The following is an 11,791-nucleotide window of genomic DNA, read 5'->3' on the forward strand; positions in this document are numbered from 1 at the left end:
ACACCCACAGGCCTGGCAAGCACCACTCCGGCGCTGGCACTGATTGAATCTGTGGCCCTAGATATGAGAAAAATGGGTCATTGTGTAAATTATGGTCTGTTTGGTTCATATCCATGGCAACGGGCCCTCCTATACTCACGCAGAATGCTAGGTATGCCTTTGGTTCTGAGGATTCCATGTTCTGTCCAAATCTGATTAAACACACTGACAAAAAGAACATACAGAGAGAGCCAGGTGGAAACTCTCGTGGGACTCTAAAAGAAACAATGGGGTCAATGCTTTTAAAAATGTAGGCAGAAAACTGATGTCAGTGCTTGTCATATAATAACTGAAAAATGAGTTCACACAGATATTATTTTTGTCAATTTAATGGTATGTATTAATTAAATATTTCTTTTAGGTTTCATGAAAAACAAAGCTATTTTTTTGTAAATAACATAGAACATGAAATATACAAACATTAGAGGTCAAAAGTTTGGAGTCAGTAAGATGTAGTAATATTGCAGTAATATTGAGAAATAATTTTACAATTTATAAGAACAGTCTTCTGTTTAAAATATTGTAAAATATAATTTATTCCTGTGATGGCAAAGGTGATTTATCATAGCCACTACTTCAGTGTCACATTATCCTTCAGAAACCATTCTTATACTGTATGCTGATTTGGTGCTCAAAGAGTATTTTTTATTATCAATGCTGAAAACAGCTGTGCTGCTTAATGTTCTTGAAGAAACTTTAATACAATTTCTCAGGTTTATTTGACAAATAGTACATTCAAAACAACATTTATTAGAAATATAATTGTTTCGTAACAATGTAAAAAGTCACTTTATCTATTTAATGCATTCTTGCTGAATATATGTGTTCTCTATTGAATTGTAGTGTACCTTTCATGAATGGACTGAATGAAAGAAGCAGAGGGAATGCCTTTTTCTTGTCATCGGCTTGCTTGACCATCATCCAGCCAACTGTAAACTGTCGTCTTTAGATCAGGGCAGAGAAAAGATGTAATAAATTCCAAAGGAAATTTTTTCCAGAAAACTTCTCCACCCATCAAACTAAACTTCTCCTGGAAGGACCAACTATGTGCAGTCTTTTCCAAAAGGCTGGAATTGCCGAAACTAAACAGTATTACCCCCCAAAAAAATGCATTTGTGTTCACTTATAAGGTCAAATGAGGATGACAAGGATGAATGAATCAATCAAGGTCTTCCTCCACAAATACCTAAACCCAAAACTAAAACGGTCTTTTACTAATGCTGTTCCTAAAAGTATATGTTTAGCATTAGTGGTGCCAGTCAGAGCAGGGTGGCTTTTGTTGACAGAGGGGTTGGTCAGCCCTGAAGACCAGTGAAGAAGACAATTCGTCCATGCCTAAGAGTGCGTCTGGTGACCTCAACGCAAGGACACGAGACGCAGCACTCTGTCTTTCCCTCAGCTGCTGCATGCACTTGTATAACCATTCAGCTGAGCTTGGCCTGGACAGTTCTCAAATGACAGACACACAGCACAATCACACAGCAGCAGAGTCAGAGCCAACAGCAGTAGCACTATTATTCTGCTGACTAACACCAAGCAGCCACTGTTCAGTAATCACAGACTGCTACTTCTGACTGATAATGACGTAAAAGTCACATGATCAGTCTTTAATGTACTTAATGTACCTCCAAGAAACACCTCATGCGTGGCCGCTCTCAAGTATAAAGGGCTTTCCTTTCCATTAATGCTTGGACAACCCGTTATTTACACTGCACACATCTGTGGTGCATTACAGCTCAGACACGGGCACTCTAGTCACTGCTTGAGTCCGTGCTCTTTCTCTAAAGACCTGGCTGCATCTCCTTCCACTAAAAATAATGGCTAGTGCGGTGGCTGCAATATATGTAAACTTATCAACATCTGTCACCATGACTTATCACGAGAGGAAAAAAATTATGTTTTAGACACATAACATGGGTGGATGTAAAAAGCGTCATTTCGCTATAGATTTTTATCGCCATTTATAAAATATCGCAAAAGTTTTGCGCAAATCTGTAACAGAAACCCAGAAACTACTGAGTGTAGGTCTGCATAATTAATCGAATTTCTAATTGCGATTATAATTATGGATGCCACAATTGCGTAATCGTGCAAAGCGGCAATTAATCATTCAAAGTCTACTTATGTTATTCTGCATGCTTAAGATGCGTTTTTTTCTTTCTACATGTTATCTTAAGGGTTTTTCCCATTATTTTAATTTTAGTTTTAGTATAGCAGACAAAACTTGCAGCATGTTCTTATAATTAACAGAACATTATTGTGCATTGGTGTGGATGCTATAGTTATCTTTCTTGGTGTGAACAAGCATTAAGGGTCAGTTCAAATGAAAGTGAAAAACTAAATCCATTCACTGACCACAGAACTGACAAATCAGAATCAAGAATCGCAGCGAGCCACAATAATAATTGATTTCCTTTATATGACTTGCTGTGTTCTAAAAAGGAAGCTTTACTTTATCACCGCTCAAGTTGGTGCTGATGCTGTAGTCTTGCTTTGAATCGATTTGTATAAGGTAATTATTACAGCAATTCTCTTTAAATTTCAAGGCGGAATTCTAATTAAATTAAAATAACACCAGGAAGATAATTAAATTGTTTTAAACTTCAATTTGGATAAAAGCATCTGCTAAATGAATGAATGTAAATGAACATTAAACAAAGTAGATTTAACAGTTCAGTCTTCTCCTGCTACATGAAAACATAATGCTGTGAAAAATTAAAATCTGTTCAGCACCGAAACATCAAACCGTACAATCCCATAGATCTCATGCACCAGGAATTTCAAGGCAACCAAATGTGGTGCAAATCCTCTGATTTCCCATCTGGCCACAAATCAATGGTTGCAGATCAGGTCTGCCATAAAATAGGTCACTAGAGCGATTTATTGTTGTTCCCATGAATACTATGCAGGGACTATAATGCATGAATGAATACACAGTAAATAAATGTGTAAATTAAAAAAAGCAAACAAATGCCAAAACTGCAGATGCCAACAATAATAAAAAAAAAAACGTAAAAATGATTTGTAAAAATACTAAACAGCTTTAAAATCAGAATCACATTTGTATAGTGAACTGTTAGCATGTGGTCTTGGCAAATATGCTCATTGTTTCCAGAGCCATCAATAAAAAGCAATGAGGAGATTCCTCAATACTGTCGTAATCTCTGCTTGGAGTTAAAACTACACAAAATGGAACCCAAAATGACAAAAGACTAGAAAATAAAAGTCAAGAATTATTAAAGAGAAAACTATTGTACTCCATAATACAGTGCAGTTCTGACTCCTTGTTTTATTTGCTTGTAGTGAACAAAGCAAACAATAGAGCATATTATGAGCTGCTGGTAAGAAGGGTGGACATCTTTTATTCATATTTATTTGGTTCTAGAGACCGGAATGACTAAGCAGTGGGTGTACATCAGTGTATTGTAAAGGAGGTATTCCTCTGACCCATTTAACCCAGAGTCAGACTACTGAAGTGGAGTTTAACTAAAAACATTCAACTGATCTTTCTGTTCTCATCCTAAACACATAAGACCATAAAATATCCAAGTTTCTTGGCTGTTTTGTCTACGGTTCCCTTTAATACTTTAAGCTCCACCTCAGGCATCAAATGAGTGAATTCGGTCTATAGTTGGATGGGTTTTGCTGCAGTGCAGAATATTACTGCACATCTCTGTGCAAGGAATTTATTCTATGCCCATGTAAATGAAGCACTAACTGCAGTATCAGTCACAGGGGACTTCTCCCTTAAGCACTCAGGGACATTTTTACTTTTTTTGCCAAAAGGATTATCAGTGCGGGCATTACTCCATGCTGGGCTAAAACAGACAATCTCTTCACTAGACTGTTCTGTGTAAAATAAAACCAGCAATAAACAAGAAGCAAGTTTCCATGCAAGCTCCCACAACAAAGCTGTGACTGATCATTTCTGAAATCACCAAAAAATGGAAATTAGAGTAGAAAAAATACTATCTGTGAGTATGCACGCCAGCAGCTTGTCTATTAGGCAGTCTATACATCTACCTTGCCATCTGGTCCTCATGATGAAAATGTACGAGCACAGTGCAATGGAAACCATTATCAAGATGGAGAGGCTTTGTATGGAATGCAGTATTACGGCAAAGGTATTGTGGACATAATGGAGTGAAGGATGCTGAAAATGTAGAAGATTACAGATTTAATGAGTGGAGATACAATACAGTCGTATTAATGTCTGAAGTGTTGAGGTGTTTTATTTGATATCCTACTACTGTTTGAGCACTCGTGTAGTTCAAACAATAAGACATGGTGCTAGCAGCACTAAGGTCATGGGTTTGATTCCAAGGAAATCCATGATCTGATTAATGTCTACATTACAATCATGATTTGATTCATGTATTTATGTAAGTTACTTTGGATAATGATGAATATGAATGATAGTACATATAAATTTCACATATTTACATGTATTGCTCTCAAGGATACAAGGCATATGCAAATTAATACAGTATGTGCTTCTGTAATAAAACACCACAGACATTTGAATAAGCTAACAATAAACTGTTGAATGTCTGATGAAAGAACATATAAAATACATTTGAAATTGTTTGCCAAAACCGTGAGTTGCCTAGAGAAGCAAGATTTAAGGCATCACATGTGTGTTCTTTGTGGATAAGGAAACCCAAGAATTCACTGTAATGAGTTCAGTCAATAAAATTAAAAGAAGACAGCAGATGAGAGGCAAGAGAAAAATTTGAAAACTTTATTTTAAGACACCTTATTTTAAGGTGTCTGTTACAGAGTAATTATACAGTTACTTAACAACTGTACTTACTATATGGTTTGGTTTAAGGTTAACTTCTTGTAATTATGTATAATTTACTGTTATTACTATAGTAAGTACATGTAACATGTCACTAAAATAAACTGTTACCTAAGCAAATACTGTATTTTGTTCAACACTGAAAAGAACTGTGAATAATAGATCAGTGCAATAAAAAAATAATAATTCATTGAATATTATTCAGTGGACCTCTCAACTGTAAGTCGAGTCTCCAGTGTAGAGTGCTATCATGGTGAGTTGCTGCTCTAAATTGATTATCTATGAGGTTTCATGACAGTTAGGAAGCTGCCATAAATGTGGTTTACACAGAACAAGAGATGTATTTAAAAACACGAGACACAAGTCTAGAGCCAAGTTTTTTAAAAGTTAAAAGAACTTCTTAGATTTTAGAATGGAGGAAGGTGCATCAAGTTTACATAGAAAAACACTGGAAAAGCAGTGCGGTGGAATGCAAAAACACATTCTGTGTGAATGTCCCCTTAGAAGGCAGCTGTCTTTGTAGGCAGGAAGCAACGAGGCAGGTTTTGGAACCGAACTTAACATGACTCACTAAAACAAATGTGCTTCACTTTGTGCAGCTGAAAGTGCTGACTCCAATAAAACTGCCAACACAGGTAAAACTTTACACCTTAATGCCAATAGCTTAGTTTGCATGCACCCGAATAATTTATTATCTGACTAATAGCTCAATCAGACTGAAAATTCTTCATGTAAACACCTCAATCGATTTCGACTGGATTGAAAGGGGTGGTGTAGACCTTAAATAATTTGATCAACAAGACAAAATTTAGCATGTCAACACTTGAATCTGGGTACTTTCACAATTGAATTTAAAAATACCACACAATGTTTATGTAAGCTTTACATATAGACCTTTTTCACATTTCCAGGTTTCTTTGCAGCGGAAGTCATCATAGTTGGGTACATTTCGAAAGCAGTGAATGGGAAAGTACCACAAATCTATTTTTTGCATTACCATTTGCTCAAATAGCAAAAGAAAAACTCCACAACATGTCTGGATGACTTTAAAGAAAAGGACAAATTTGAGAGAGACTGATAACGGCAGTCAGAAGAAATAACAATGTCAAATTTACCATCCCTCCCATAGATGCTGCATTACAAACACCCTCTTCATTAACCAGGTTTTTTTTTATAATTTGATGCAAACTTTTGAGGATTTACAATGCTGATGATAGTTGAAATGCGTCATCACAGTCTTGTGAAAAGGTTCCATTGTAATGCGTATGCAAACAAATATGTGAATCAGATTGCAACATTTAGGGTTCATATAAACAGAACTTTCAGTATCTGAAATTAGATTGGATCCATTCCAGTTTATGAAAATTTGTGCCCTTAACACACCTTGTGTGTAGGTTAAATAGAACATTTAAAAATATTTCAGTCATCTGAACTCTAGCCTGATGGTTAGTGCATGTGTTTTAAAACGTAGCGTGATGTCGCTCATATGGAGCAATGCAAATTCATGTCATCTGTCATCTGATCTGTCATTTCTCTATCGCATTCCCTTTTTCTCCCTAACATTCCTGTGTCTTCTAACTCTCAATAAAATGAGAGAGGAAATCCTTTGGATTCCTGATGATGCTTTCAAAGGCCAAAAGAACATGTAGGGCTGCCAAAATGAGACACCATGGAGGAGTCTCTCCAGATCACCAGAAGCATCATTAGCTATAACCACTAATGGGCTCTTTACACAACCCAGCCTGAGCTTTCTGTTTGCTTCCTTAACACCCTCGCTTTAAAAAATACGGTCAGCCTGCTCATGTGCATTATTCAGAGCTCTGTTCATTCACCTCCCATTCATTCCGCTTCACAATGGCTCCTATCAGTACCCTAGACATTGCTAATTCATGGTGGTGACATTCATGTCTCCCAGAGTCATTGGGGGATCACCATGTCTTTCTTGGCCATTAAAACCAAGTGTGTCAATAAAGAGTGGGCTCTGTGGCGGAGCAAGAGGAAGCCCCTTCATCTGCCTGCAGAGCTCTCTGTTGTCTTGGCAAGCCAGGTGTTCGCTGGGCCATGTGTAAGTAGGTTAATCCCTTCTCTCTATCTCACTCTTTCTGCTCCTGGAACCACTGCTCAGGAGAATAACCTCTCCTTGTTGCATGAACTATTCTTAGAACATCACAAATCTCAGATCCACAGAGAATGAGAGATGCTGGCAAGACTTGTGGGATTTCTTTGGGAAGCACAACTGGCTGTTCCCGAGTCTTACGTTTACTTCTCTAAAACATCAAAGATTGAAAATAATCAAAGTGATTGCATTTTCACGTCTGTGGATGGAACTTAAAGAGAGAGCTTGATGCATAACTTACTTAATAGCTCACATGATGAAATAAACAAGCTGATGCTTGGGTATATTATCCCAAATGGCAAAACTATAGGCTGCTGTAGATCATGTGATTTAAAGATATTTATTAAACACAAAAACACACATACACATTAAAACCACTTTCAAGTAAAGTTAATGCAGATTCCTAAACCCCATTCACTCTGCTAGTCCATGCTCATCTATGAACATAACAACATACAGACATCTAGGGCATGGGGACCATTAGCCCATCTGTCTTCACTTATGTTCCAGTGCATTTGTCGCTTTTTACTAATTAACTGAGGTTAATCTAATCACAGTTGCACTTGTATGAGGTGGTTTACAATCTCTGGATGTCCCCCAATATATTCAGCAGATATATACAGTATAAAGGAATTTATTGTTGATGAATTATTTTCTTTAATTAATTAGTATTCGTATGGTAATTATGCCTAAACATGCTTACTCCAAACGTGTAATAAAGACTTGTACAAAACATTATTTTATTTCTAGTTTTGTATAAATGTATTTGTGTGCTTGGTGAATCACTTTATTATAAACATTATTATTTTAGTAATTAATATTATTAATAATAACTGTCAATTGCACGATACAGCAGGTCATGTGATGTCAACATGGCAGCGACCATTAAGGAGCAACCCGCTCCAAGTAAAATTCAACAGCTTCATTATATTTCTGATATCATATGTCTCAAAAGTGTTGTTTTTAACAGCGAAATAAAATACGGAATGCACCTTTAAATACTGAAGGCTGTTTCATTACACAAATAAAAATGGACCGAATTCCCATTATGTCACATTAGGCTCCCAATATATTGCACATCAACGGCCTCGATGACATCACGGAGTTCTTAAGCGAATTGCGCCAACACTCCAAATTATGACGTGTTCTCTGAGGACACAGCAACATAATTAATAAAACGATTTTAAGTCCAAGTGACTTTCTCGCGTGAACGTAATTCTAAATAAACAAAATTAATTTTTATAAGCGCATTACAATAGACCTCTTTATTAAAATGAACTAGAATTCTTTATTTTAAATGAAATGCGCATAAATCAAAATAAAATACACTTAAAACAGCTGAGCGCGATTAAAAATCAGAAACGGTCACATAATAATATTCCTGAATAATGCAATCTATGTTACAGGTATAACGTTAACTGCTAACAATGGATCATAATTTCGTATACTGTTCATCAGCGCCGCATTCTGTGAACTATATCTACCAAACTAACGTTACAAGCAACCCAACTGGGACAAACCGGAGCTTCAGAGGAGAGATAACGTTAGAGAGTCAAGGAGAATTTAGAGGTTGTAGGACAGAAATGTGGATGAAAATAGTGGCTCCTCCATTGGACTGGGACCGTTATTTGTGTCTTGCACAACAGTGCGAGTTGAGTCTCCCTCGCATAACAGTGACAGAGCGGCCTTACCTCTTCCAGAACATTGACCGTGTTCCGACAGCTCTGCAGGCGGGTGGTGAAGCTGGATGTCGTGGGGGAATTGTAATCCTCCGTCGTCTCCGAGAGAAACTCGGACACCGAGATCTGATCCGGCATCTTGCAAACACAGTCGCCCAATAAAAATGGAGGGGAGAAAAATCACAATAGCACCATGAATTAGACAGGGCTGGTCAAGAACGGAGCGTTGTCTCTGTTTGGATAAGGTTGAATGGCAAGGCAATGCGTAAAATGAAAAGAAACGTGGCCAAATGTGTAGCAGTGCTCTTTTCTTCACTGACTATGCAGCTCCCGTCCCTAGAGAGGGTCGTTGTGTGTAATTTCCACGTCTTTCCTCTTCCCTTGTCTTAATTATCCACTTGCATCTACATAAAACGGTTCAGACTCCTCTCCTTGTTCTCTCAGTGTCAGCTGTAAGCTGCTGGTTTAGAATGCTCTCATTCCACAATCTAGCTTTAAAATAGTCTTATATTTTGAGTATTTCCTTCAATTATTGCTGTTCCGGTTTCGGAAGCGGATTCATTCTGTTTTCCCCCTCTCTTTCCTCCGTTTTCCCCCCCGTGCTGACGGTCTGAGCTCCTTGAAACCAGCGCGTGCACGCACGCTCATCTCCTCCCACCATTGATGACGGGATAAAAGAACAGAAACTGCGCATGCGTCAGAACGCAATGGAAAGGGTTTTACTTTGGCTGCTTTGTGACAGAGCACATATGGGGGAAAAAATCAGATAATAATACTAAGTACAGATTTAAATAAGGGCAAGAGTAAATTAAATAAATACAGTATATTACTGGTAAAATTAATGTATTATTATATTAAATTGTACAAAAAAAAGACCCATCGGGTCATGTATTTATGCATTCATTTATATTTATTAGTATTAATCAAAACTTTAGAAATGTAATGCAGTCTATAAAGCATATAATTTGCCCTAATGCTGATATCTACTGAACACAGCCAGAAATTATGGTTTCATGCACTGAAGGCAAGTTAAATATATGTAGATGGTGACCCTGGACCACAAAACCAGACATAAGGGTCTATATGTCTATCTATAAATTCTTAGCAATGCATATTATAATCAAAAGTTCAGTTTTGATATATTATATTAGAAAATTTACAAAATATCTTCATGGAATATGATCTTTACTTAATATCCTAATGATTTATGGCATAAAAGAAAAATTGATAAATTTGACACATACAATGGGCTTTTGCTACAAATATACCTGTGCTACTTATGACTGGTTTTGTGGTCCAGGGTCAAATATGTGTATTATGCTGCTATAACACAGCATAATGTAACTTGTGCCACATAAAATGGTTTAATCATTCTCTCAAATTCACCAATTTTACTTTGTTTGAACTTTAGGTTCTCACTGAACTATTACTGCACATAATTTGGATATCTCCATACTGTAACTGTGACAAGAGGGGACATCCATAAAGACTGTTGCCCAGGGCCTCACAAGACCACAGTCTGTCTTTAGGGGCATGAAACAATTTCAGAGGTCAGGGAGTTTTTTGATTAAACTTAAACATACTTTGATTACTGCGCTAAAACTGAGGAATGTTAGTACAGACTGATGTGCAAATCTAGAAGCAGAATAAACTCAAGCACATATGATGTGCAGATGTAATATTCACTGGTATAATGCATGAAAGAAGAGCAGTGCATTTTTCAACTTACCGGCTCCATAAAGAATCCCTGGAGGAAAAACTTGATAAACGCGAGGATGAGGACCTCATGGCTCTGTAGTCACCTCAACAGAACAACCTCGAGCTAAGACAATGAAGAAAAAAAGGTGATATTATCAGAGAGTGGAGCTAGATAATCAAGTCAATACAATGGATCTCTATTGGAAAATCCAGTTTAAGCTAGGTGCTGGTTTCTAGCTGTTCCAAGCTGGTAGACCAGTTTAGGACCATCAACAAAAATCAGCATCTTAAAATGGTTAATCTTTTTGAAACATATAGTTGGTCAGTCAGCTAAATGCAATCTTAAACCAGCTAGAAACCAGCTACCAAAACACACCCTCCAGTTTAAGTTGGATTGTCCAGAGAAATAAACACGACAATAATTAAGTGTGATTCTCATCTTTCCTAGGAAAAATACAATCCCTAGAAAAAGTGCGCCTTTCGTTAAGTTTCTATTTGCTGCTGACATCACATTTTCTAAAACAAATTTTGCCACTCGGGAAAAATAACCACGCCTTATAACTTACCGAGACAGCTGCGGTTTCACACCGTATTAATAGCTTCAAAAGTAATTTCAAAGTAAACTGTGCACAAAGCTCCGTGTTTCCAAGTGGCACCATATTCACTGCATTGTGCTCAACCCAGCGCGCGGACATTACGGGCTGAAATCACATGCCGCTACAGTTACAATGAGCTGGAATGCGCGCATTGATCTGCTCCATCTGGAGCTGCTGGACAGGAAGCGAAAATCAAGCATGTGAGCCGGAGGGGGCCGGAGGAGGGAATCCTGCACAGGACCACAACTAATTGCAGGAACTGGGAACGCTTAACTTTCAAATGGAAATCTGACACCGTTTGCGAAATGAACGCGGTATGCAGAATTAAATTCAGCTTTACTTACAGAAATGACAGTCTCGCTCTTTGAGAAAACACCATGCTGATCAACCTTGTCTCTGAAAGTAATGCGCATCAAAGAATTAAGGTCATCAAAAGCACAAAAATAGAGGTGTCACACACTAAAAACAGAGATTTAATATGATGTTTTTTTTATTACATTTAATTAGTTTCAACGTATTTGGAAACAACTAGTGACTACCAACTGCACGTAAAATTAAGTTAAATGATGCATAAGTAAATTTGTTTGCTTTTTTGAGAATGTTTTTAAATTTATAAAAAGATCATATCCAGAATCCTCCATCTCCTTAAAACATAAAGTTTTTCTTTAAAACTTCATATTTTCTATAAATATTCATGGAATCATGATAAATATACGAAGACATACATATACATAATAAAAACTTAAATATCTTACCCCTTATAAGGGGTATATATAAGGATTTATTGTTTTTATCATTATTATTATCCTTTTATTATCCATCATGGAAATTATTATTATAATTAAAAGTTAGAAATATGAAA

At 36.9% G+C, this 11,791-nt stretch overlaps 1 protein-coding gene across 4 annotated transcripts in view; it reads right to left on the bottom strand.

Moving 5' to 3' along the window:
- LOC109062209 (arf-GAP with SH3 domain, ANK repeat and PH domain-containing protein 1-like) overlaps positions 1 to 11,132 on the bottom strand; it is a 42,897-nt gene extending 31,765 nt beyond the window's left edge. For 2 of the 4 annotated variants that reach the window (XM_042718481.1, XM_042718480.1), the window contains exons 1-3: positions 10,900 to 11,132; positions 10,365 to 10,457; positions 8,648 to 8,774 (exon numbers count right to left, since the gene is read on the bottom strand). In XM_042718481.1, the coding sequence (XP_042574415.1) occupies positions 8,648 to 8,774; positions 10,365 to 10,423 (186 nt within the window). In that variant the 5' untranslated portion in view covers positions 10,424 to 10,457; positions 10,900 to 11,132. The remainder of the gene's footprint in view (positions 1 to 8,647; positions 8,775 to 10,364; positions 10,458 to 10,899) is intronic. The other 2 variants (XM_042718479.1, XM_042718478.1) reach the window with 1 other exon arrangement.
- Between the last annotated feature and the right edge of the window lie 659 nt (positions 11,133 to 11,791).

Source organism: Cyprinus carpio, chromosome B2 (genome assembly GCF_018340385.1).
Source record: "Cyprinus carpio isolate SPL01 chromosome B2, ASM1834038v1, whole genome shotgun sequence".
NCBI lineage: Eukaryota > Metazoa > Chordata > Actinopteri > Cypriniformes > Cyprinidae > Cyprinus > Cyprinus carpio.